The sequence below is a fragment of the Rhinichthys klamathensis genome, unplaced genomic scaffold (genome assembly GCF_029890125.1).
Source record: "Rhinichthys klamathensis goyatoka isolate OS25496 unplaced genomic scaffold, OSU_Roscu_1.1 h1tg000019l_1, whole genome shotgun sequence".
In the NCBI taxonomy this organism is placed as follows: domain Eukaryota; kingdom Metazoa; phylum Chordata; class Actinopteri; order Cypriniformes; family Leuciscidae; genus Rhinichthys; species Rhinichthys klamathensis.
This window is the reverse complement of record NW_026606570.1, coordinates 5,568,400-5,590,000: the sequence shown is the minus strand read 5'-3', so window position 1 is coordinate 5,590,000 and position 21,601 is coordinate 5,568,400. Positions and strand designations below refer to the sequence as shown.

Sequence of the window (21,601 nt, the reverse complement as noted above, 5' to 3'; positions counted from 1 at the left end):
TATAATTAAGTGTTTTGGCAGACCACGCCGAGTGGCCCTATGCATTTTTCTAAAGTCGGGTTTTATTCGAACTTTTGCTAACGACAAAAACAGTTTATCTGTCGTCTCTGTCTCCGGGAACTGCGCGTCACAAAAATGAACCGAAAGCCACTTCAGCTCAGTCACTATAAGAAATCGGCTCTGTCTAAAGCCTTTAAATGTCTAAATATTCTGGCTAATAAATGTTATCTGATTATGTAATCCATATGAAAACGAGAGGTACAGAGGATGTACTCAAACATGTAGCCTGTAAGCGCTTCCCAATGAGAAAATGACAAGGGTGAAAATCTCGCTCTAATTAAATGTAGCAGGCTAAATCGCCCTGAATTAAAATGTAAAAACAGATCAAATAATGCATTTGTCGAAATGTTGCGATATTGTTTCATTTAAGTTCATAATTATTCAATACATGTTATTTAATTTAGCAGCATTACCACGAAGCACCGTGGTTCGATATTTATTTGAATAAAAAATAAAAATAAAAAAACTTAATTCACAAATTGCATGCCTGGTTGAAAGGATCCAAAGATCCCTGTAGACTTTAATATTGAGTTGAACATTTTGTTCATGAAAACAAATTAACATGCGTTTTTTCAGATTATATTTAGTTTTGCTTGGAAAAAGCTGGCCCAAACCAGTTTTATTTCATCAATTACTGAAATAATTAAATATTTAGTAATAAGCTTTTATGACAGAAATATCACTAGGCTACATGTAACTTAAATCATTTAATTCCTTCATTATCAACACTGTCTAGAATAGCGATTTAAGTGTGAATTGCGACTTCTCTTTGTGTTAAATCAGCCTCAGACTCCAATAGCCGGTGGGGGGTTGGAGGGACAGTTCAGTGTATCGTGCGCGCAGGACAATAGGCATAGGTGTTAATGTTCCTCTTTCATATGGAGAGCGAGGGAGACTAAATAAACTTGTTAAAAAGAGATTCAGCGCGAGAGAGGCAAAGAAAAACGCATGTTTTAATTTAATTATGTTGCTTTGGACAATTTTCGTTTTGTAGGCCTACTGTTTTAATTGTTTAATATAGCTGTCATTTCTTTGGCAATACAAATTTAAAATGTCGCAAGAATAAGATTAGCCTAGTGTTTCTTATTTTGCATCGCAAAAGAAATAAACTCTAAACCCGATGCAACCCTGTTTTAAATAAAAAAAACTGTCCCGACACTTTATTTAAACCTTGAAATGTTCGAACTTGGTTTCAAACTTAAGTAATTTTAGTGTTCTTTTACATTACACAATAATTTAGCAGACTAAAGACGAGCTTCTTCATTTTCATTTTCTGATGCAATCGGCTGACAATCTTCCTTCATCAGTTTTTGTCCTTTGTGCAGCACTGCGGTTCCAGGAATGTAGCAAATTTATGTTGTAATAATAATTAAACAAAACTCTTGACTTTAAATAAGTAAACAGTTATAAACAGTTAGCTATTTAAGCATCAAGAAGGTTAAACATAAACGCTGTAGGGCAACATCGGTTAACAACATGTATGCTACATTGAGATTCGATCCGAGTCGATTGAAGCTCCTCGAAGCTCGTGTTGTTGCGTTAACCACTGAGCTATCGTCTATACGTCTGTGACTGTTTTTATTGCAATGTTTTACTTTTTCATTATTTATTCAATTTCATTTCAGTAGCCTAATTTCAGTATTGTGATTATGAATTATTTTAACTACGTTTCACTTGTTGAATTCATCTGCTACCAGCTTTCAAACGCTCTGAATCAGTGCGGTGCGGCAGCAGATTACGCATTAGAGAGAATAAACAAACACTTTTCAGAGTCTATGATTGTAGCGCCTCTTGGCGGTAAAAGGCAGCAAATACACCCCACATTTTACCGCCGCGGTGGAACGGCTGATGTGGGCATTGTCATGGCTTGCCTCGACATTTGCGTTTGAATAGCGCGCGTTCTCCGTGGGCGTGTCAGATTAACGCGTAATGAAGTGTAATGAGCTGGGGAAAAAAAATCTGACAGCACTCTCTTTTCATACAGATTACATAAACTGAGAATATTTGTTTTTTATATAAATTACATCATTAAAAAGAAGAGAATTCAAGCTTCATAAAGAAAAACCTCTCGTGCCTGTATGACAAGTATTTGCAGAGTTAGAGTTAATTTTTCGGACGTGTTTCAGAATGGACTGCACTGACAGAGAGAAGGCAAAACTCGCATCATGTTTATTTTTCTTTATTTGACAAAAAGCACAAAACTTTGTTTTTATTGTGAGTATACAGAAAAATAATAGACAATTAACAGGATCGATTGATGTATAACACTTATATGTACGATCAAAATCAACAGAGTATTTTAAGTCTATTTTTCTGCTATGTGAAAAAAAAACGGCAAAACGCGCGGGCGCGTTTCTGGTCCCCAGAGGGTTAAAAATGAATCCAAGACAAGCATACTATGTCAGTCCGGAGGAGAGAGGTGCGGCCACATTTGCAAAATTTCGGCAAAATTGTCAATAGTGTAGCGATGTATGAAGCACAGCTTACATACAAGTCACTTTCAAACCAAGCAGCTTTCTGTTGGTCAACATGGCACAATGTGGCCAACTTGAACCAGTTGTGAAATCTGTGGGTGGAAATCTTTTGCCCTCACGCAAAATTTCTGATAATAGGGTTTCCTATTGGAATGACCATATTTTGCCTACAAAAATTCTTAACAATAGACTAAATGTGATTGCACCTTTAGGATAAATCGCTTATTGTATTCCTTATAAGTCGCTTTGAATAAATGCTTCTACTAAATATCTAAATATTAATGTAAAAGTAATGCAAAAGTACTAACTTGCTGCCCATAAAAAGCAACAATGTGACATAATTAGTTGCTTTTTATAATAATATAACTTTTAAAAGTAAAGTTCCCCAACACTGCTCAAGAATTGTTGAATGGCAAAGAACATCGGCAGGCTAAAAGATGTATTATAAATGTGAGGGTCAGAGGTCATGAACAAATCCATGTTAGTGAATTTGCTCATTCTTTCACATCTTTAAAAAAAACCCATCTGAAATTGCTTGTTCTGTGTTAGCTTTTCTTCTAAACTTAGTCAGGCTAGTTTATTTAGTCTGGTGCATTGTTACTTCCTTATTGTCACATGCACTTTTTTGAAAACAAACAAAGCAATTTTCGACAATTTCCATACTAATTTAGTGACTACACCAAGTATGGTAGTGTTTATGTTGTAATTCATCCCTCAGGTCTCTCACAACTGCATAGAACTGTAAACCATTCCCTTCTGTTTTACCATGTGCTGGGTCATGTGATCTGTAAGGGTTGTCTGGTGTGAATCAATGCCTCATAGATGACAGACATGAGTGTTGGACATACTGTATCAACACAGTAAAATTCTCTTACGTACAGTTTGTCTCTGTCGTTTCCACTGCTAAAGCTGTCTTAGATCAGATTCTTTACAATGCCAACACTACAAAGTTCACTTTAAACATAGCTTAACTTGGTCAAGAGGCCAGATCAGACAAATATATTCTCTCAAGTGCACTGGTAAACATTAGCAGGGGCCTTCTTTGAGCCAGGTCAGGGAGCTTTGCCATAAGTCAGCCATTCTCAAATATATGAGGCGGAAAGTGACAACCACCACGCGGCGCGTCTTCCCACACGATTGCCTGTTGGAGAGCTGAAAGTGAGCAAGAGAGATTAACCAATATGTAACTTGATAGGCTTTCTTGATACTCCTCTCTCAATCTCCTCTGATCACTAACCACGGCCACATGTTCAGAACCCGACCAAACATAAAAAACGAGGTGGAAATCTGTACATGAGCTTCTTGTAAGTATCTCCATATGGCCAGTTTGTGTGCACTCAGCAGGAAGGGCAATGAATAAGAGCCCCACTCATGACTAACCCCAGGTGGATCATACATAAATAATAGCGCCGCCTTGACAAGTAGACTTAGCATTACCTCTCGGCTCTCGCTAAGTCTTTGAATTTCACCGTTGCATGTTATTTGCTCTTCAATATAACTTTACTGATGGTTGTCAGCTATCACTCAAAAAAATATTTAATATATTAAAATATATTATATGAATTGCATATAAAAGTTCCATCCATTTGGATTACACAGTTTTAACATAGACAGATAATGCATATTTTGTCATACTTCAATAAAACAGGTAGGTAATATTTAAAAGTACACATGAACTGAATGTGTTTCAAATTTACAATAACCTGATTTATTTATTTATTTATCATCAATAAATCCCATTTCATTGTTTTAACTAATTGAATATTACTTGTAATTGATCAAATGATAATTAAATGATAGAGAAAAGTTATAACCTGTATATATACAGACATGAAATGTAGTCGAGCACACTTTCTACATTTTAAAGAGCTGATTGAGGTGTCTAGACCACATCGGTGGATATTTATCAGATTGTTGTCTGCTGCATCCTCCACAACACCCTTACAATTGCATCATGCAAATTGCTTTCAGCACATATTTTGTGCTTATTTACCTGATTTGCTTTTGCCTTTAGTGAATTGTGTGTTAAAACAATGCAGAAAGCCTGAGCAAATAAACAACAATATCAGCAAGCACAAATCATTTTCCCCACTGTTTATTTATTTGTATTCATATATATATATATTTTGCATTATTATGGCCTTTAGTTTCAGTTAGCAAATCTTATCCTCCAAAGTGACGGCATTTGTATTGTGGCTTTTTCAGTTTGTTGTTTAAGATCACTTCCCTTTTGCCTGCTTTGCTAGCAGAGCGTGTAAATCAGTGTCTGGGGAGCTTTCTTGCACTCTTTCTCTACTCCAGCCCCCTGTTCGCTGCTGGAAAGTCAGCTAATGAAGAAAATCATGTCCATATGTTATATGCCAAAAGCATATGCCAGAAGTACCTTTTAAAACACAACACAACACTCTTATTAAGTGGAGGGCAATTTTCCGACTGCATGCCAAGGCAAACTGTGCTACTTGCGTACAGTACTTATCATGAGGGCCAGAATAATAAAAAAAATGTATGAGATATTTAAACATTTCTCCATTTCCTAACTTGGACTGCTCCCCTTTAGATTCCGACAGGGTTAGTAAAGGGACTAAAGTAAACGTTCTGATTCTTGTTTAAACCTCCTAACCAAGAGTGTAACACCGCCGCCGCCGCCGCCGAATGGTCTGCTGATTTATTGCCCTGACATAATGTGATGTTTATTTCATTCTTTACGAATTTTGGTCTGAAATGTATAAAGGCACCCAAGTGCACCACACATTGCTTTTTGAGGAATTTACAGAAATTCCACTCTGGAGTCACCTTTTTATTTTTACTGTACTGAAGTCAAAGTCAATTATTAAAAAAATGTATTTTTTAATGCATTGTTATTTTAAAATATTTCAATTACATTCTAATTTATTTCTGTAGTATATAATGTTCTTATTGAGCAGTTTTTCAGTTTTCACCTAGCACTGCATGATTATATCAGTGAAATAAATAGCTAACCTAAATGAAACCAGATTATGCTCCTGTTTATACAACCACTGGCACGGAGATGCAATTTTACCTGATCTGTTAAAAAATAATAAATTAATTTATCCTTCCAATTGAAAACCGGGAGTTTTAGAGAAGATACAATTTGAGAAAAATGTGTCACCACAGAGGGGAAAAAAACTTTTAAGGCTTCCAAATTAAATGTCTGACAATATAATTTCCGCTAAGGAAAAAGTTGTTTGAAGACAGATGAGTTGTGACAGATGTTTTCTTTAATAGGCGGTTATCTTTGGTTTAATTAGCTGTGTTGCTTACATCAGAGAGGGTCAAATTATCGTTTTACAATGTCATTTAAATCATGTTGCAATTCCTAACTGGGCAGTTACTCATTTTACCTGCCAAAGTCAATTTCAACTCACATTGACACTTTAAGAGTGTTAATTTGAGTCCCTGATAACAGCGATTGAACTGACAGAAGTGATGGTCATGTGCATGTAAAACAGTCCACTACATGAGTATTCATTTCACTGACTCTTTTTGTATGCCCCTCTCCTTTTGATTCTAGTCTTTTTACTGGCCATTTCTTTTGGCAAAAGGAAAAACAGTAATATGGGTCAAGGCCTGTGACCCTATAAGTGTCCTGCAGTGATTTCACAGTAACTATAGAAAAAAAAAGCACACAAATACAAGTGAACATGTGTTGTTTTGTAGGGTCCCCTTGGTCCGCATGGAAACCCAGGCCGTCCAGGGTCCCCCGGGCCCAAGGTATGTACCACTGAATACAGTACTGTGTGGCTTTTGTGGATGCGATCAACTTAGACTTGTGTGTTTGGAACTATGGGACCATTTCCTTGTTTAATTTAGTTTAGTTTTGCATTTTGTTTTGCTTTATTTTTATTTTTTTGCAAAGCAACAAATTGATCAGTTTGTTTTGACATACCATAAAAAAGCTGTCCTCGTAAAATGCCAATCTTGAACTGATTAGGGAATTCCACAAACTTAAAGAAGATCATTAAGCATATAGGGGTTGAAAAATGAAACTGAAACACCTGGTTTTTGACCACAATAATTTATCAGTATGGTGTAGGGCCTCCTTTTTTGCGGCCAATACAGCATCAATTCGTCTTGGGAATGACAGATACAAGTCAAGAGTACAATGTTTGAACCATTACAGTACGTGCACATGGTCCTCCAGAATGGTAGTCCTTGGCAGTGTTGCGCCCATCAAGCACAGTAGGGAATGCCATGATATTGCAGTCCGTCCAAACCATCACTGATGCTTCACTCTGGGCATGCAACCGTCCTGGTGCTAAGCCTTTTAAAGGCTTCTTCACACTGTAACTCCCAGTGAAGGTGGACTCATCTGAGAACAATGCATGCTTCACATTTTTGCAATGATTTACACTGTTGTCACCAATGAAACCAACATTTAGCACTGGCACGAGTGACCAAAGGTTAGGCTATAGCAGCCCGACCATGAATATTGGCTCTGTGAAGCTCCTGACGAACAGTTTTGGTGGTAAAAGGTGTTTAAGGTGCGCATTTAATTCTGCAATACGATCTGGGTTAGTACATGGACATCCCTTTCAGACAGCTTTCTCTTGCGTTGACAGTTACTCCTCGTCCTACATAGTGCTGGCATTACCCTGAATACCGTGGCTCTTGATGCACCTTAAAGGCTTGCTGTCCTGGTCACAGTAAGCCAGCAAGACACTTAGCAACAATTTGTCCTCTTTTGAACTCTGATATATGTCCCATTGTGTAGTGGATTGCAGCTGTGCTATTGCTCTGCTAATTCAACCTTCACACTCTGCTCTTACTGATGGAATATAAAATCAGTGAAGATTGATTACCAGGCTGTGCAAACATAGGCATTAAACCTCCAACACTATTGGCCAGTGTTTCAGTTTCCTTGTCCAACCTTTATATGTGAGCTTTGATCTACTCAATGGCTTCAATTTATGAGCCATGTGTGCTTTAAGTAGCACTTTAATAAGTGATTGTTTTTTTAGTTTTTTTACAACAGTGATATCACAAGGTAGTTTATGTATTATTTTATAATACCTAGAAAGACCAAAAAAAAAAAAACATACTACCACAGTACTACAATAAAAAATATGGCTACTTTGGGACCCAAGAGAAAACCAGTAACTCTTCCATCTACATTTAGCAGTTGTAAATTAAAAGAGAAACAATAACATCAAGAGTAGCTGAATTCTGATGAACACTGGCAAGAAATATAGGATGATGTATGAGTTTGACGACATTATTGGACCTGTTTATTTCCATTCATGTTTTTCACAGTTGTTCATTTTACCACATCTGGCTGCTGGCAGTCTTACGATAGACCAGGAGAACAAAGATCTTTTTTAGCCATAGGAAGGCAAGCCCAAGTTAAAATTCCTCTATTTTGTTATTACCGCCAAATGGGACAAAGATGAGACAAAAATTACAGAATGAGACCCACAGAATTAACACTTAGTTGCAGTATATTTGTTGTGGGATTCCAAGCAGGCGTTTCTCTCTGAAATAGCAGTAAATTTGTCATTCATTGAGCAGTAATTCATCAAATGATGTATAAGAGTGTGATAACTGGCATATATCCAGACACATGGTGTAGACAAGCATGCTTTTGGCTTGAGAGCCGAGGTGTCTGAATCGCAGTGTTGGAATGATGTTGTACAGTCTCTGCAAAGTATTGGTCTCCTGAGTCTTCCACAACCAAATTCAAAACTGACTCGCAAGATTATGCCATGCAAATTCCCTTCATTGAGCAGTAGTTCATTAAATGATGTATAAAAGTGTGATAACTGTTCATCAGAATTCAGCTACTCATGCTTTTATTGTTTCTCTTTTAATTTACAACAGCTAAATATAGATGGGAGAGTTACTGGTTACTGGTACAGATTTCATGTAAAACGGCTGGGGGGGGGAAATGACGGAAGCATTGTAAAAAAAAAAAACTTTATTCATTGCAAAATTATCCTACTTAGATTAATTGGAGAAAAATATATATTAACAGTTATAGATGTATTCAAAACACAGCCATAAAGCATGGCTTCATCCCATTGCCTGAAAAGGCAGAAGAATGTGGTGTGTGAACCCCAGTGTCATTGCAGAGACTTACTGTAAACTTATTCTTCAAGTGTACATGGGTCACTCTCTTGTGTAAACAACACTCCTTTCCTTTGCGAGCCTTCATTACTCTTATCCATGTAGACTATATAGAAAAATTCAGAGAGGAATCCTGTTACAGTCTTCTGTTTGGAATGGGTTCCAAACAGGGGTCACAGTAACTCCCCAGTAACCTCCTCATTTCCTGCGTGATGTATACTTTATTTACAATTGGCAAAACAGGGGTGAGTGGTGTGTCAATGTAGGCAGTTTGCAAAGTCTTTTCATTTAAAAAGCCTTTTAAAACAACACTCTCTGTTTAACAGTTATGAAAGCTTTGGTTAATCTAAACACACCTCTTTGTAATATTTTACATTTTTCCACAAGTAGTAGTTTGGATCCCTCATATATTCTATGTTAGTTGTAGTTGTTAGTTGTATTAGTTGTTTGTCCTCTGTGCATTACAGGGAAAAAAGGGAGACCCTGGAATCTCACCTGGCAGAGCACCAAATGGAATAAAGGTATGTGTTACCATATCCCCCATTATTCATTATTTAAACATTTTATTTATTACAAGTATTGTTAATAATGTTCATCATAATGTTCTTTAGCTTATGTACGTGTTTAAGTGGTTGCAAAAAAATATTGTGTTGTTTGCAAACATTTTTCAGTATAGATAAAATTATGTACGTTTATGCATTATTTAGCACACTGATTTCTTGAGAAATGGGACAGAACCTTACCTTCTGTTATTTTTTTCTGAAATGTTTTTGATCTGAAATGTTCTGATAAATAGAAAGTTCATTAGAACACCATTTATTTGTACCTTTTGTAACATTATAAATGTTATTCACTGTCACATTTGATCAATTCAATGCATCCTTTACTGAATGAAAGTATTATTTCCTTTCCAAAGTAAATCTTACTGACCCTAAACTTTTAGTAGTGTGCAGTATATCTATGTGTTTATGTCCTGGCATATGGAAGATGTTAATAAAAAACGATATTCCTCTTTTATAAGTTTTCACAACTGTATTTAAAAAAAAATTCAACTTTGAATATTTGTAAAAATAAACGTATGAAATCAGCCAATATGAAAGTCAGCCTTCATCGTGAAGGTTCTCTTTCTATATTTCACCTTCTCAAGACAAGGAAAAACGTCTTGGGTTATGACTATAACCCTTGTTCCCTGAGAAGGGAACGAGACACTGGGTCGTTGAAAACGACTCTTTGGGGACGCTCCCTTAGCGTGTGCCTCTGAAGTATGAATGAAACTAATCCAGTCCTGATTGGTGTTGCGTCATGACGTTACATGTGACGGCACATAAAAGTGACGCCGGCACACACACACATTAGCCTCGCGATGAAGCAAGCAGCTCCTAGGCATTGAGGGGCGTGGCAAAACGACGCAGTGTCTCGTTCCCTTCTCAGGGAACAAGGGTTATAGTCATAACCCGAGACGTTCCCTTCCGAGGGAACTCGCACTGCGTCGTTGAAAACGACTCTTTGGGGAACGAATGCCCACTAGGCCACGCACCGAAAAAGGCCTGCCCTAGAGTGAAACTGATCTCAGGCACTAGCTAGGACGAGAGCACATGTGCGCCAGGCGTACTAGGGAGGTGCAGACTAAAAACCTGATAAAAGCGTGCGGGGTAGCCCAACCGGCTGCCTCACAGATCTCCAATATGAAAGTCAGCCTTCATCGTGAAGGTTCTCTTTCTATATTTCACCTTCTCAAGACAAGGAAAAACGTCTTGGGTTATGACTATAACCCTTGTTCCCTGAGAAGGGAACGAGACACTGGGTCGTTGAAAACGACTCTTTGGGGACGCTCCCTTAGCGTGTGCCTCTGAAGTATGAATGAAACTAATCCAGTCCTGATTGGTGTTGCGTCATGACGTTACATGTGACGGCACATAAAAGTGACGCCGGCACACACACACATTAGCCTCGCGATGAAGCAAGCAGCTCCTAGGCATTGAGGGGCGTGGCAAAACGACGCAGTGTCTCGTTCCCTTCTCAGGGAACAAGGGTTATAGTCATAACCCGAGACGTTCCCTTCCGAGGGAACTCGCACTGCGTCGTTGAAAACGACTCTTTGGGGAACGAATGCCCACTAGGCCACGCACCGAAAAAGGCCTGCCCTAGAGTGAAACTGATCTCAGGCACTAGCTAGGACGAGAGCACATGTGCGCCAGGCGTACTAGGGAGGTGCAGACTAAAAACCTGATAAAAGCGTGCGGGGTAGCCCAACCGGCTGCCTCACAGATCTCCTGGAGAGAGTCGTTTTCAACGACGCAGTGCGAGTTCCCTCGGAAGGGAACGTCTCGGGTTATGACTATAACCCTTGTTCCCTGAGAAGGGAACGAGACACTGCGTCGTTTTGCCACGCCCCTCAATGCCTAGGAGCTGCTTGCTTCATCGCGAGGCTAATGTGTGTGTGTGCCGCCATGCCTCTAGTAGAAAGAGCCCTTACGGCCAAAGGTGAAGGCAAATTGCGCACCTTGTAGGCCTACTTATGGTTTGTATAGCCGGGAGCCCCTAATAGGTGACCCAAAAACACACTACAGTAGGTCCGACCTTCTCCAAGAAGAGGACCTCTCAAGGTAAATACTCGGAACTCTAAATGGCAGAGCAAGGAACCTCTCCTTTTCTGCCGACACATGAGGTGGAGGATGAAATACTTGCAGGACCATGGACCTAGCCATGTTGAATTGCACTTAAGGCGCATAGCTGGGTCTCGGATGCAGGATGGCCTTAACTCCGCCGGGGGCACACCCCAAGCAAGCTGGCGATAATGCCAGGGCTTGGAGATATCCCAGTCTCTTTAAAGAAATAGCTAAGAGAAAGGCTATCTTGAACGTGAGGTCCTAGGCGAAGTCGACTGGAGGTATTCGAAGGGAGCCAGGGAGAGCCCTTCGAGAACCACCGCCAGGTCCCAGGAAGGAACCCTGGACCTGACTGTCGGCCTCATCCTCCAAATACCATGGAGAAATAGTATGACCAGTTGGTGCCCCCCTCAAAGGCCCAACATTTAGTGGTGCATGGAACGCCGCAATGGCAGCCACATACACCCTACGTGTGGATGGGGAGAGATTCGCAGAGAAACGATCTTGAAGAAACTCCAGAACTGAATCCATTGGGCAGTTAACTGGGCCTAACTCAAGTTCTCTACACCAAGTGGAAAAACATTCCACTTGAGGCCATATAATCTCCTAGTAGACAGAGCCCTAGAGATAAGTATGGTTTCGACCACCCCAGATGATAGACCAGGTACTGAGCCCCCTCAGAGGCCAGACCCACAATTTCCACAGCTCCAGACGAGGATGGAATATAGTGCCCTCCGCCTGAGACAACAGATCCCTCCTCAGAGGAATCTGCCATGGCGGAGCTATCAGGAGTGAAATTAAGTCCGAAAACCACACTCGGCCCGGCCTAACGGGGCTACCAGAAGAAGACTGATGCCCTCCTGACGGATCCTCTCCAGGACTCCCGGGAGCAGAGCGATCTGGGGAAACGCGTACAGGCGAAGCCTCGGCCAGGCCTGTACAATGGCATCTAACCCCAGCGGGGCTGGATGAGTGAGGGAGAACTAAAGTGGACAGTGGGACATCCCTCGAGACGCGTCCATGACCGCGCCCCAGCCAGTAAGGGGAGCGTCTTTCGAAACGGTTTTCCGGCGACACGACGCCCCTAACACTGGCCCTTGGGTCAAGAACCAAGGTTTCTTCCATATTAATAGGGAACGAAGGCATCTGCGCGTAACCTTTATTATACGGAACGGATTCCCCTTGGGGGAAAACCCCTTGGCTTTGAGCCACCACTGAAGGGGCCTCATGTGAAGAAGGCCCAAAGGAATTATTATGCTGGCCCAGCAGTCTTTGAAATTGCTTTACAGTGATGGCCTGGCCTAGCTTTATCTCTGACACCATGGCCAAGATGGATTCAATAAGTGCGGGAGACATACGTGCCCGCATCGTAACCGAATTCCATACCACGCCCAGAAGAGTAGTCTTCTGAGCTGGGTCCAATACCTTTTTCTTAGTGTTAAGTCTCAACCCCCGGTTCTGAATGTGGCCAAGGACGACATCTCGATGCCGAACTGCCATTCCTCGAGACTGGGCCAATATGAGCCAGTCGTCGATGTAATTCAGTATACGGATGCCCTGAAGCCTCAGTGGAGCCAGAGCCGCATCCATACACATAGTGAACGTGCAGGGAGAGAGTGCTAGGCCGAACAGAAGAACCCGATATTGGTATGCTTCGCCCCCGAAAGCGAACCTCAGGAACCTCCTGTGACATGGAAGGATGGAGACATGAAAATAAGAATCTTTTTTTAGATCTATCGTGACAAACCAGTCCTCAGATCTGATTTGGTTCACGATAATGGGAATAGTAGGAATTTTGAACCTGAATCTCCTCAAAGAACGATTCAAAAGCCTTAGATCTAAAATCGGCCTCAGTCCGCCATCCTTCTTTGGAACTATAAAGTACCGGCTGTAAAACCCGGACTCCCTGTCTGGTGGGGAACACTTTCTATGGCCCCTTAATTCCAGTAGAGTCTGTACCTCTTGTTCCATAATCCGAGCCTGTTCTGGAACCACTGCAGTCGGTACCACCCCTGCAAACTTGGGAGGTCGGTGACTGAACTGCAATCTGTACCCATATTTTATAATATTCAGGACCCATATAGATATATTCGGAAGGCGTTGCCATTCTTCTACAAAATCTACAAAGGGAACCAGCCCCTCGAGACCGGCCTCGGGTGTTTTTCGAGCACTATATCAGATTTTGTGACCATAGTCGGTGCCCTGTTGCAAGCTTTTTGGGTGAACGCCACGGTGTGCGTTCGCTGAAAATCAATGTAGCCCGAAGCGTCCAAGACGGCGGGACAACATCTTTTTCCCTGAGGGCTCCTTCTGCTAGAATAACCTCGATTGCTCCACAGTGGGGGGGCAGCCCTCAGAGGTCCTACACTACAAATAGGACCTCTTTCCCGAAGCCCTCTTCGCCTAAAGGACAGCCCTCAGGTCACCCTTCTGGCTGGAAGACATCGGTTGAGAGCGCTTCCTCTGTTGCCAGGCTCCCGCAGGAGGGGCTCTAGAGGCAACGCTCTCTTTTTGCTCTTGCCGATGGGAGGAGCTGGTTGACGGCTGAGGCTGGCCACTTGGACCAGCCCTCCTCGATCCAGATTTAGAGCGGTGAGGGAGATACTGTTGGAACGCCGCTGACTGTTTTTTCCCCTTCCTGAAACCTGTCGACGACTGTAGTGACAGCGTCGGAGAGCAGGCCAGAAGGTGATAGCGGAGCGTCCAACGAAAAATATTTGTCTTTCTCTTTATACCGGACAAATTTAGCCACAGATGTCTCTCCGTAGCCACCATAGTTGACAGAGCGGCCAATGGCACGTGCCGTCTCCTTAGTGGCCCGGAGAGACAAATCTGTGGCTCTTCTCAACTCCGCGAAGTCAGCAGGAGTTGGTCCCTCGCCCTCATTTAGATTTTTAAGAAGATCGGCCTGGTACGCCTGCAAAATTGTCATAGAGTGCAGGCATGCACCAGCCTGACCAGCCGCCATATAAGCCCGGCCAACCAGTGCAGAGGTGTCCCTGCACGGTTTGTTGGGCAGCGCCGGGGCTTTAAGCGAAGATGCCGCATCAAGAGAAAGATAGCTCACTAAAGCTTCCTCCATCTGCGGCATCTTGCCATAACCCGCCTCTCTCGCACCTACCACATTCGAATAAACATATAATGAATGTGATGAGATACGTAAAGAGTGGGATTTTTCCCAGGATCTAGCTCTTTATGAAGATCTGGGAAAAAACGGAAAGCCCCGGCACTGAAGTCTTGAATGGTGCTGCAGGAATCTCTCGTCTAGCTTGCTTTGACGGGGATCATCCTGCTTATTTTGTGGCCAGCTGATATACATATATATATAGGCCTCAACGGACGCGGGACCCGAATCGCGGGGATCGCGAGCCTGGCCATCATCAGAAAATAATATAGCCAAGCGGGAGCGCAGCACTCTAATAGGAAGTGCTTCACAGTGTTCACAGGCAGCCCTCTCGAGAGCTGCCTGTGCGTGCTGCGCCCCTAAACAATACACACATAACTGATGCGTGTCCCCATCCGTGAGATATCTAGGGCAGGGGTGCACACACGAAGTGTATTGTTCACTCGCCATAATATAGAGCTTTGCACAGACAAAACAACACCAAATAAGACAGACAGTTTCACAGAGAGCGCTTGCTGAAGAGCGAAAGCTAATGTGTGTGTGTGTGCCGGCGTCACTTTTATGTGCCGTCACGTTACGTCATGACGCAACACCAATCAGGATAGGATTATTTTTATTCATACTTCAGAGGCGCACGCCAAGGGAGCGTCCCCAAAGAGTTGTTTTCAACAACGCAGTGCAAGTTCCCTCGAAAGTTAGTGTGAGAAAATGGAATGAGAATGAGATTACACCCTAACATATGTTTTTTAGTTTTTAAAAATTGTAAGTTTTGTAGCCTGTTCTTTCCCAGTACTCAAGAATCAGTGAGCAAACAAGCATCATGAATTGTGTTGTCTCTCTGAATATGTTAACATTGCCATATTTACCATACCAGAAGTAATTTCCAGCGTCCTCTTTTATAGGGGGACCCTGGGATATTAGGGCTACCCGGACTACCTGGTCAAGCTGGTCGGAAGGTAAGAGGCATTCTTTGATTCATCTACTATAGGGAGACTCCATCAAGGTCACGTCACAGAATGGATCCAAGAGTAGTTCACAACCCAGATGTTTGGAATTGTTCAACACACTTAATTTGCAACAGCAAATCATTATGTTTTCCAGGAAACATTATTGCTTTATCAGCCGATGCTTAAAGTAATTCCTCACATGAAATCATATCACGGCATATTCTGGATGGCAGTACATCAGTCCAACTCAGTAAATGCGAAACAGGTTCTCGAACTGTGAACTAAAATCAGTTGTGTAAAATCCCATTGGAAAAGGTTCTTGTAGAAAAATTCCCCCTGCTTTTCTGGAGAGAAACCCAATTTGTTTCAGACATGTCCAGCTGACCTTGATGTCCTCAAACACTGCTGTGAATGGGATAGCCAGCGCATGACCTCATTGTATTCCAATTCCAAGGGATGTCTGTGGAAAATTCCTTGTAAAATACTGTGGTTTACCTCCATGTAGTATGTGTATTTTATTTTAAAATGTGCTTTACTGAACAGGACCAAATAGGTGTCATTATAGTGCAGCAAAAGAGGTAAATGGATATCAAATCAAATGAACCGACAGCACTTTGGCCAGGGTAGAAGGCCTGCTTCAAAACAGTCATATTTCCAGTGAACATATACACAGTCTACACCGCTTAGTCTACACCGATCAGTCTACACCGTTGAAATGAAGTTGACTCTGCCAGGTCTCCTTACTAACACTTTCAGCCATTCTGCTACAATCTGTCTAATGCCAAATTGCAAAGACGTCCATACTCACTTACTCCAAATGGGAAAATGTGCTATTAAGCTTTTAAGAAACTTTCACCGATGAGGCAGAGGGACATTTTCTATTGGGTTTAAGAATTTGGCATAGAGTACACTGGCATGATTCTAAGAAGTAATTGAATGTTCTGTTGAGTTGCACATGCAGTCAAACAACACACACAAAGAGACCCATACATACACATCATATTACATCAGCAGTTTTACATATATTCAGAATCAATGGCGTTTAAAAGTGTTGGTTTGAACGTTTGGATCAAAACGGCTCTCTGAAACATTGTAAAATAATGGAATTACCTGGCATTTTCTCTGCCTCCATGTGTTTCCAATCACACAGCCACAGAAAAAAATTAAAAGCTGGTGGAAAATAGTTGCAGACACTACTTGTGCTGAATTACAGCTGGCAGCAAACCAGAAAGTTATTCCATCCATGGGTCTTGGCCAGAGACAAAATCTTGTAACAATAAAACAAATGAAAAAAAAAGTAATACTCAAAGTAACACATGTACAGTTAGTAGCACTGACACATTTGGTCATATGAGCAGGTAACAATCAGTCGGATTTGAGTTATGCTTTTAATTCCAAAGTAGTGAGCGATGTACAGTCTTTCAGTCCTTTCAAACTAGGGATCAGCAGATGTCGACTCTGGCACATCTGGACAGTGTGTTGTAATAGGACAAGCGTAGGCTACTAACGTCTGCTTGGAGATTGTGCTGCTCCACCCCTTCTATTTCTTACTGAGGTTCACTGGGACCCCGTTGGCAACGGTCGTTTATACACCGTATTTGTCATTTGGTGTGTGTAACTATTTCATAGATGCATGAACCGCTGCATGCCGTGTATATGTTAGAAATCTTTTTCTGTGATGTGTCCTGAAATGATTTCTGTAGAGCTGACTCCACTTCATTCGTCATTACAAGCTCCAGATTCCTTTCTACTTACTCATATTCCCACACTCAGCTGCTCTATGCTCAGTTGCCCTTACTTATCAAAGTTCTCAGACATTGTTGAACCAGTTTTCGTTTTCGAAGCAAAGCATATAAGGCAAGCATATGATTATTGCTCCTAATCGGGTATTAATCGGGTAACTCCTTACCCTAAATATTAAACTGGTAACACTTTACAATAAGGTCCCAGTAGTTACATTAGTTAATGCATCAGCTAACATTAACTAACAATGAACAATACATTTTGTTCCCATATTAACTGATCTTTGTTAATGTTAGTTCATTGTTACTTCATGTTAGCTCAGGTCCATTCAAAATTATTAACAAATGCAACTTTTGATTTTAGTAAGGTATTATGAAATGTTGAAATTAACATTAACTAAGATTAATACATGCTATAGAAGTATTATTAGTTGTTAGTTCATGTTAACTAATATATTTAATGTTAACAAATTGTAAAGTGTCACTATTAAACGTTTGTGCTACAAAAGTGAATGACCTCGAATTGTGTGGCTTTTTGAGTAGAGGTGAGCAAATACTTTTCTTTGTGATCAGACTCACCGATTTTGCTTGCTGGACTTTAACACGGGCAAAAAAAACATATTCTTTGGTCTGGTGTGCTGGCTTTGAAGCTGGTCAGGCTGGGATTTCATCTATATCAACTGAAGACAAGTTTAGTCTGGTTTTGAGGCTGGTTTGAGGTCTCTCTTTTAAGCATTAAACACCTTAGCAGCTGCATGGCAACACCCTAGCAACGATCCACAAAAAAATCCTAACATTATGTTTTGCAAAATAAACTTTGTACAGGCAAACACCACTTGCATTTATGAAATTGTAAAAATATTGACATTAAGGCCGATAAAAAGCCTGGAACTAAAAACACCTGGCACTTGTTCTGAAAATGGGTAAACCATAATTAAACCCGTACAGTACTGGAGGCAAGAAGAACTGCTACTCCTTCACCATGTGCTGTCATTATGTGGCTTGGTTTAAGCTAAAAATCTGTGGCATGGTTTAAGCTAAAAATCTTGCAGAATTGAAAGGAAATTAGCCTTAGGAATCTTTAGCCTTAGGAATTGGCTGAAAATAAATCTCAGAAAGGGATAAGACTGCTATAAAACAGTTAACATCACATTCTCTCAGCTAAAAATGTAGTTATTTTTCTTTCCTTTTTAACTGGGCTTTTGAATACGCCATTCCCTGCCACCTGTCTGGGCTATAGGAATATGTTTGTTCAACATCAACAAACTCAAGACTTTCAACCACATCTGTTACTGAATATCAGTCCCATAGATGTCCTTGGTTGTAATAGATTGTAATTATATTAAGCTTTATTCTTTGCTAACCCCTGTCACAAATTTACTGAATGAGAGAAAAAAGGGCCAGCTTCTGCAGAAAAAAAAAAAAAAACTTTTGCTTTTACTCAGCTAGAGGTGAATGACCATTTGGGAGCAAGACTGTCCTTTGGCATCGACTGTGAAATGGAACTAGAACAAGCTGCGTTTTTTGGAATTGGAGGAATCCATTCATAGTTACCTGGAAGAGCATCTGTGTCTGCAATAGTTTAAAAAAAAGACACTCTTGGGTCAAGAGAGGGAAAAAAATATGATCTTTTTTTCTGTAGCTAAGGTTTACATAAGAAAAATAGTACAAAACAGTCAAAAGGAGACAGACTATCTTGGACTATGTTTGTTTTGGACCAAAATTAGAACTGTCAGATGTTTCTAGAGATGAAATATATCAAGTCTAAATTGAGTAAGTGCTAAGCTCTTGGCTAATTTAGTAGCGCTCGATATCAACAGCAATCACAAGAAGTTACTGATTAAATTTATGAATCAGTTTCCCATTGGGAACATTTTAAATCTTCTAAGTGCTGCTGAGATATTGTATTAAGTCTGTCTGCTGCTCAATTTTACCATCTTTTGGGCTTTGTAATTTTTTGTTGTCTGCATGAAATCGGATTTTTACAAATCAAATTTGCATGTGACTTGATGTCTGATTATTAGATTTCAGGCCGTTTGGAGTTCGGCATGTCATGCACAATGTGCCATACAGCTGTGCCCACATTCACTCATGTTTACTCACTCACTGAACTACTGTACATGGCATTCATTATGTAGTAAATTGTGAATAAATGAGGGAAACGGAAACAGATCATACAAAACTATTGGTGATAGGGTAAATGTATAGTGGTGATAGTGTAAAAGGTGTAATGGTGTTTCACATGCCTCTAACTGGATGAAAATGTAAACAAGATGACATGAAATACATTGGACAAAAGTGCAAACATAGAAGGGAGACTTTACCTTCTAAAAGTCTACCACATGCATACACCATCATACATGCGCTCAGGCTAGAAATAATTGCTTCCTTTTATTACTGTCTATTTAGCTCACACATCTGGGATTTATTTGTTCTCTGTTTATGCATGGCACAAGCATAAACACCAATGGCAAGACACATTCCTTTATTCATGGCAATGGAGACTGGTCCTGCTTCCTTCTCTGACTCTTTAGTTCTACGCTAGGAACTTCCCTATCCTTACGTAATCTATTTCCATAGTTTAGGGGCAGGAAGGGCATTGTTCATTGTCCGCCGTCGCAGAGCACTCCGTTCCAGTGTGGAGATCACAAGCCCGTGTGTATGCATTTAACCTGTCTTTGATCGCTTGTGCCAGCCTATCATTTGTTTTGTTTACTTTAAAGAGTCCTTACTAATTAGGTTTCTGTGAGCAGCGTTTTGTAAAAAGATTTGCCCCAGCAGGCACAGATAAACACAGAAAACTGTTGATGGAACAGTTGGCAGACTTGGCACTGTCACAGAAGCTGTGAATGGAACGTTTGCTCTTAATCACATATAGTAGCCTCAAAATGTATTTGGATACTGAAACCACACTTAGAAATGTATGAATGTCATTGCATTATGTAAGAAACTATCAAACCAAGTGGTATGCATTGCTTATTTTTAAAAAAAACTTTTGTTTGGTTTTGAATTGTTTAATAAGTCAAGTCATCTTCATTTATATAGCGCTTTTAACAATGGATTGTTTCAAAGCAGCTTTACAGAGATAAACATATAATTTAAGGTAACAGAGATTGTTTTGGTTTTAAAGTGGTTCTTTAATAATGTTATTTCCAGCTAAAGTTAATTTTGATTGATTCACCTCCGTCGAAATGATCAGACTTTAAACGTGAACCTGTGATTAACGCTGACGGCGTTCACATGCACATTCAGAATTGATTCTATAGTTATGTGCTTTTGAAAATATGTGCGCAGGTTTGTAATTCCATACAACCCATGCCTAAACAAACTACTTGTCTTGCCTATAAATTTTGATACAGAATTTTGTTTTATTTTATCACTTCGGGGTACGCGAACCGAAATTCACAACGCTTTATCTGTAGAGTGGGAAAGGGATCCTCCATGGGGAGAGGATAGTTGACACTTCAGCACTGCATTGTCATCGGGTCCAGGCGAATCTCCTTCGTCAGATCTGGATACGCCCTGGATCCGGCAGGCTGCGGGAAAACCTCGGGATAAACAAAGACACTAATATTAGCGTAGATGCCATTCTTTTTATGATGTAACGAGTACATCAAGATTTAAGGGAAGTGTTCCCAGTTCCGGCTGATCTAATCTATGCAGCCTAACATTGAATTATAGAAGTCTATAATGTATTATGTGCATGCTAGGTCAAAGAGATGTGTTTTTAGTCTAGCTTTGAACTGACAGAGTGTGTCTGCTTCCCGGACAATGGTAGGAAGACTGTTCCAAAGTTTTGGTGCTAAATAGGAAAAGGATCTACCGCCAGCAGTCGATTTAGATATTCTAGGTATTGTCAACTGGCCGTAATTTTAAGATCGCAATAGGCGTGAAGGACTATAATGCGTTAAGAGCTCGCTCAAGTACTGCGGAGCTAAACCATTTAGTGCTTTGTAAGTAATCAACAATATTTTAAAATTTATACGATGTTTAATAGGGAGCCAATGCAGTGTTGACAGAACCGGGCTAATATGGTCATATTTCCTGGTTCTGGTAAGAACTCGAGCTGCTGCGTTTTGAACTAGCTGTAGTTAATTTATTAAGCGTGCAGGGCAACCACCCAGTAGAGCATTACAATAATCTAGTCTTGAGGTCATGAACGCATGAACTAATTGTTCCGCATTTCCCAATGAGAGCATATGGCGTATTTTAGATATATTTTTAAGATGGAAAAATGCAGTTTTACAGATACTAGACACGTGGCTTTCAAAAGAAAGGTTGGTATCAAAGAGCACACCCAGGTTCCAAACCGACGACGAAGACTTAACAGAGCAGCCATCAAGTGTTAGACAGTATTGTTATTACGTGTGGATGTTTTTTGTCCAATAATTAGAATCTCTGTCTTTTCAGAATTTAGTAGTAGGAAATTACTAGTCATCCAATTTTTTATATCAGCTATGCATTCCGTTAATTTTGTGAATTGGTAAGTTTCGTTAGGTTTTGAAGAAATATACAGCTGAGTATCATCGCAATAACAGTGAAAGCTAACTCCATGTTTCCTAAT

The 21,601-nt window shown here is 40.6% G+C and overlaps 1 protein-coding gene across 1 annotated transcript in view; it reads left to right on the top strand.

Moving 5' to 3' along the window:
• The window catches only part of col27a1b (collagen, type XXVII, alpha 1b), a 115,004-nt gene that overhangs the window by 24,606 nt on the left and 68,797 nt on the right, over positions 1 to 21,601 (top strand). Inside the window, exons 5-7 of the mRNA XM_056236916.1 lie at positions 6,213 to 6,266; positions 9,083 to 9,136; positions 15,251 to 15,304. Coding sequence (XP_056092891.1) covers positions 6,213 to 6,266; positions 9,083 to 9,136; positions 15,251 to 15,304 — 162 coding nt within the window. The remainder of the gene's footprint in view (positions 1 to 6,212; positions 6,267 to 9,082; positions 9,137 to 15,250; positions 15,305 to 21,601) is intronic.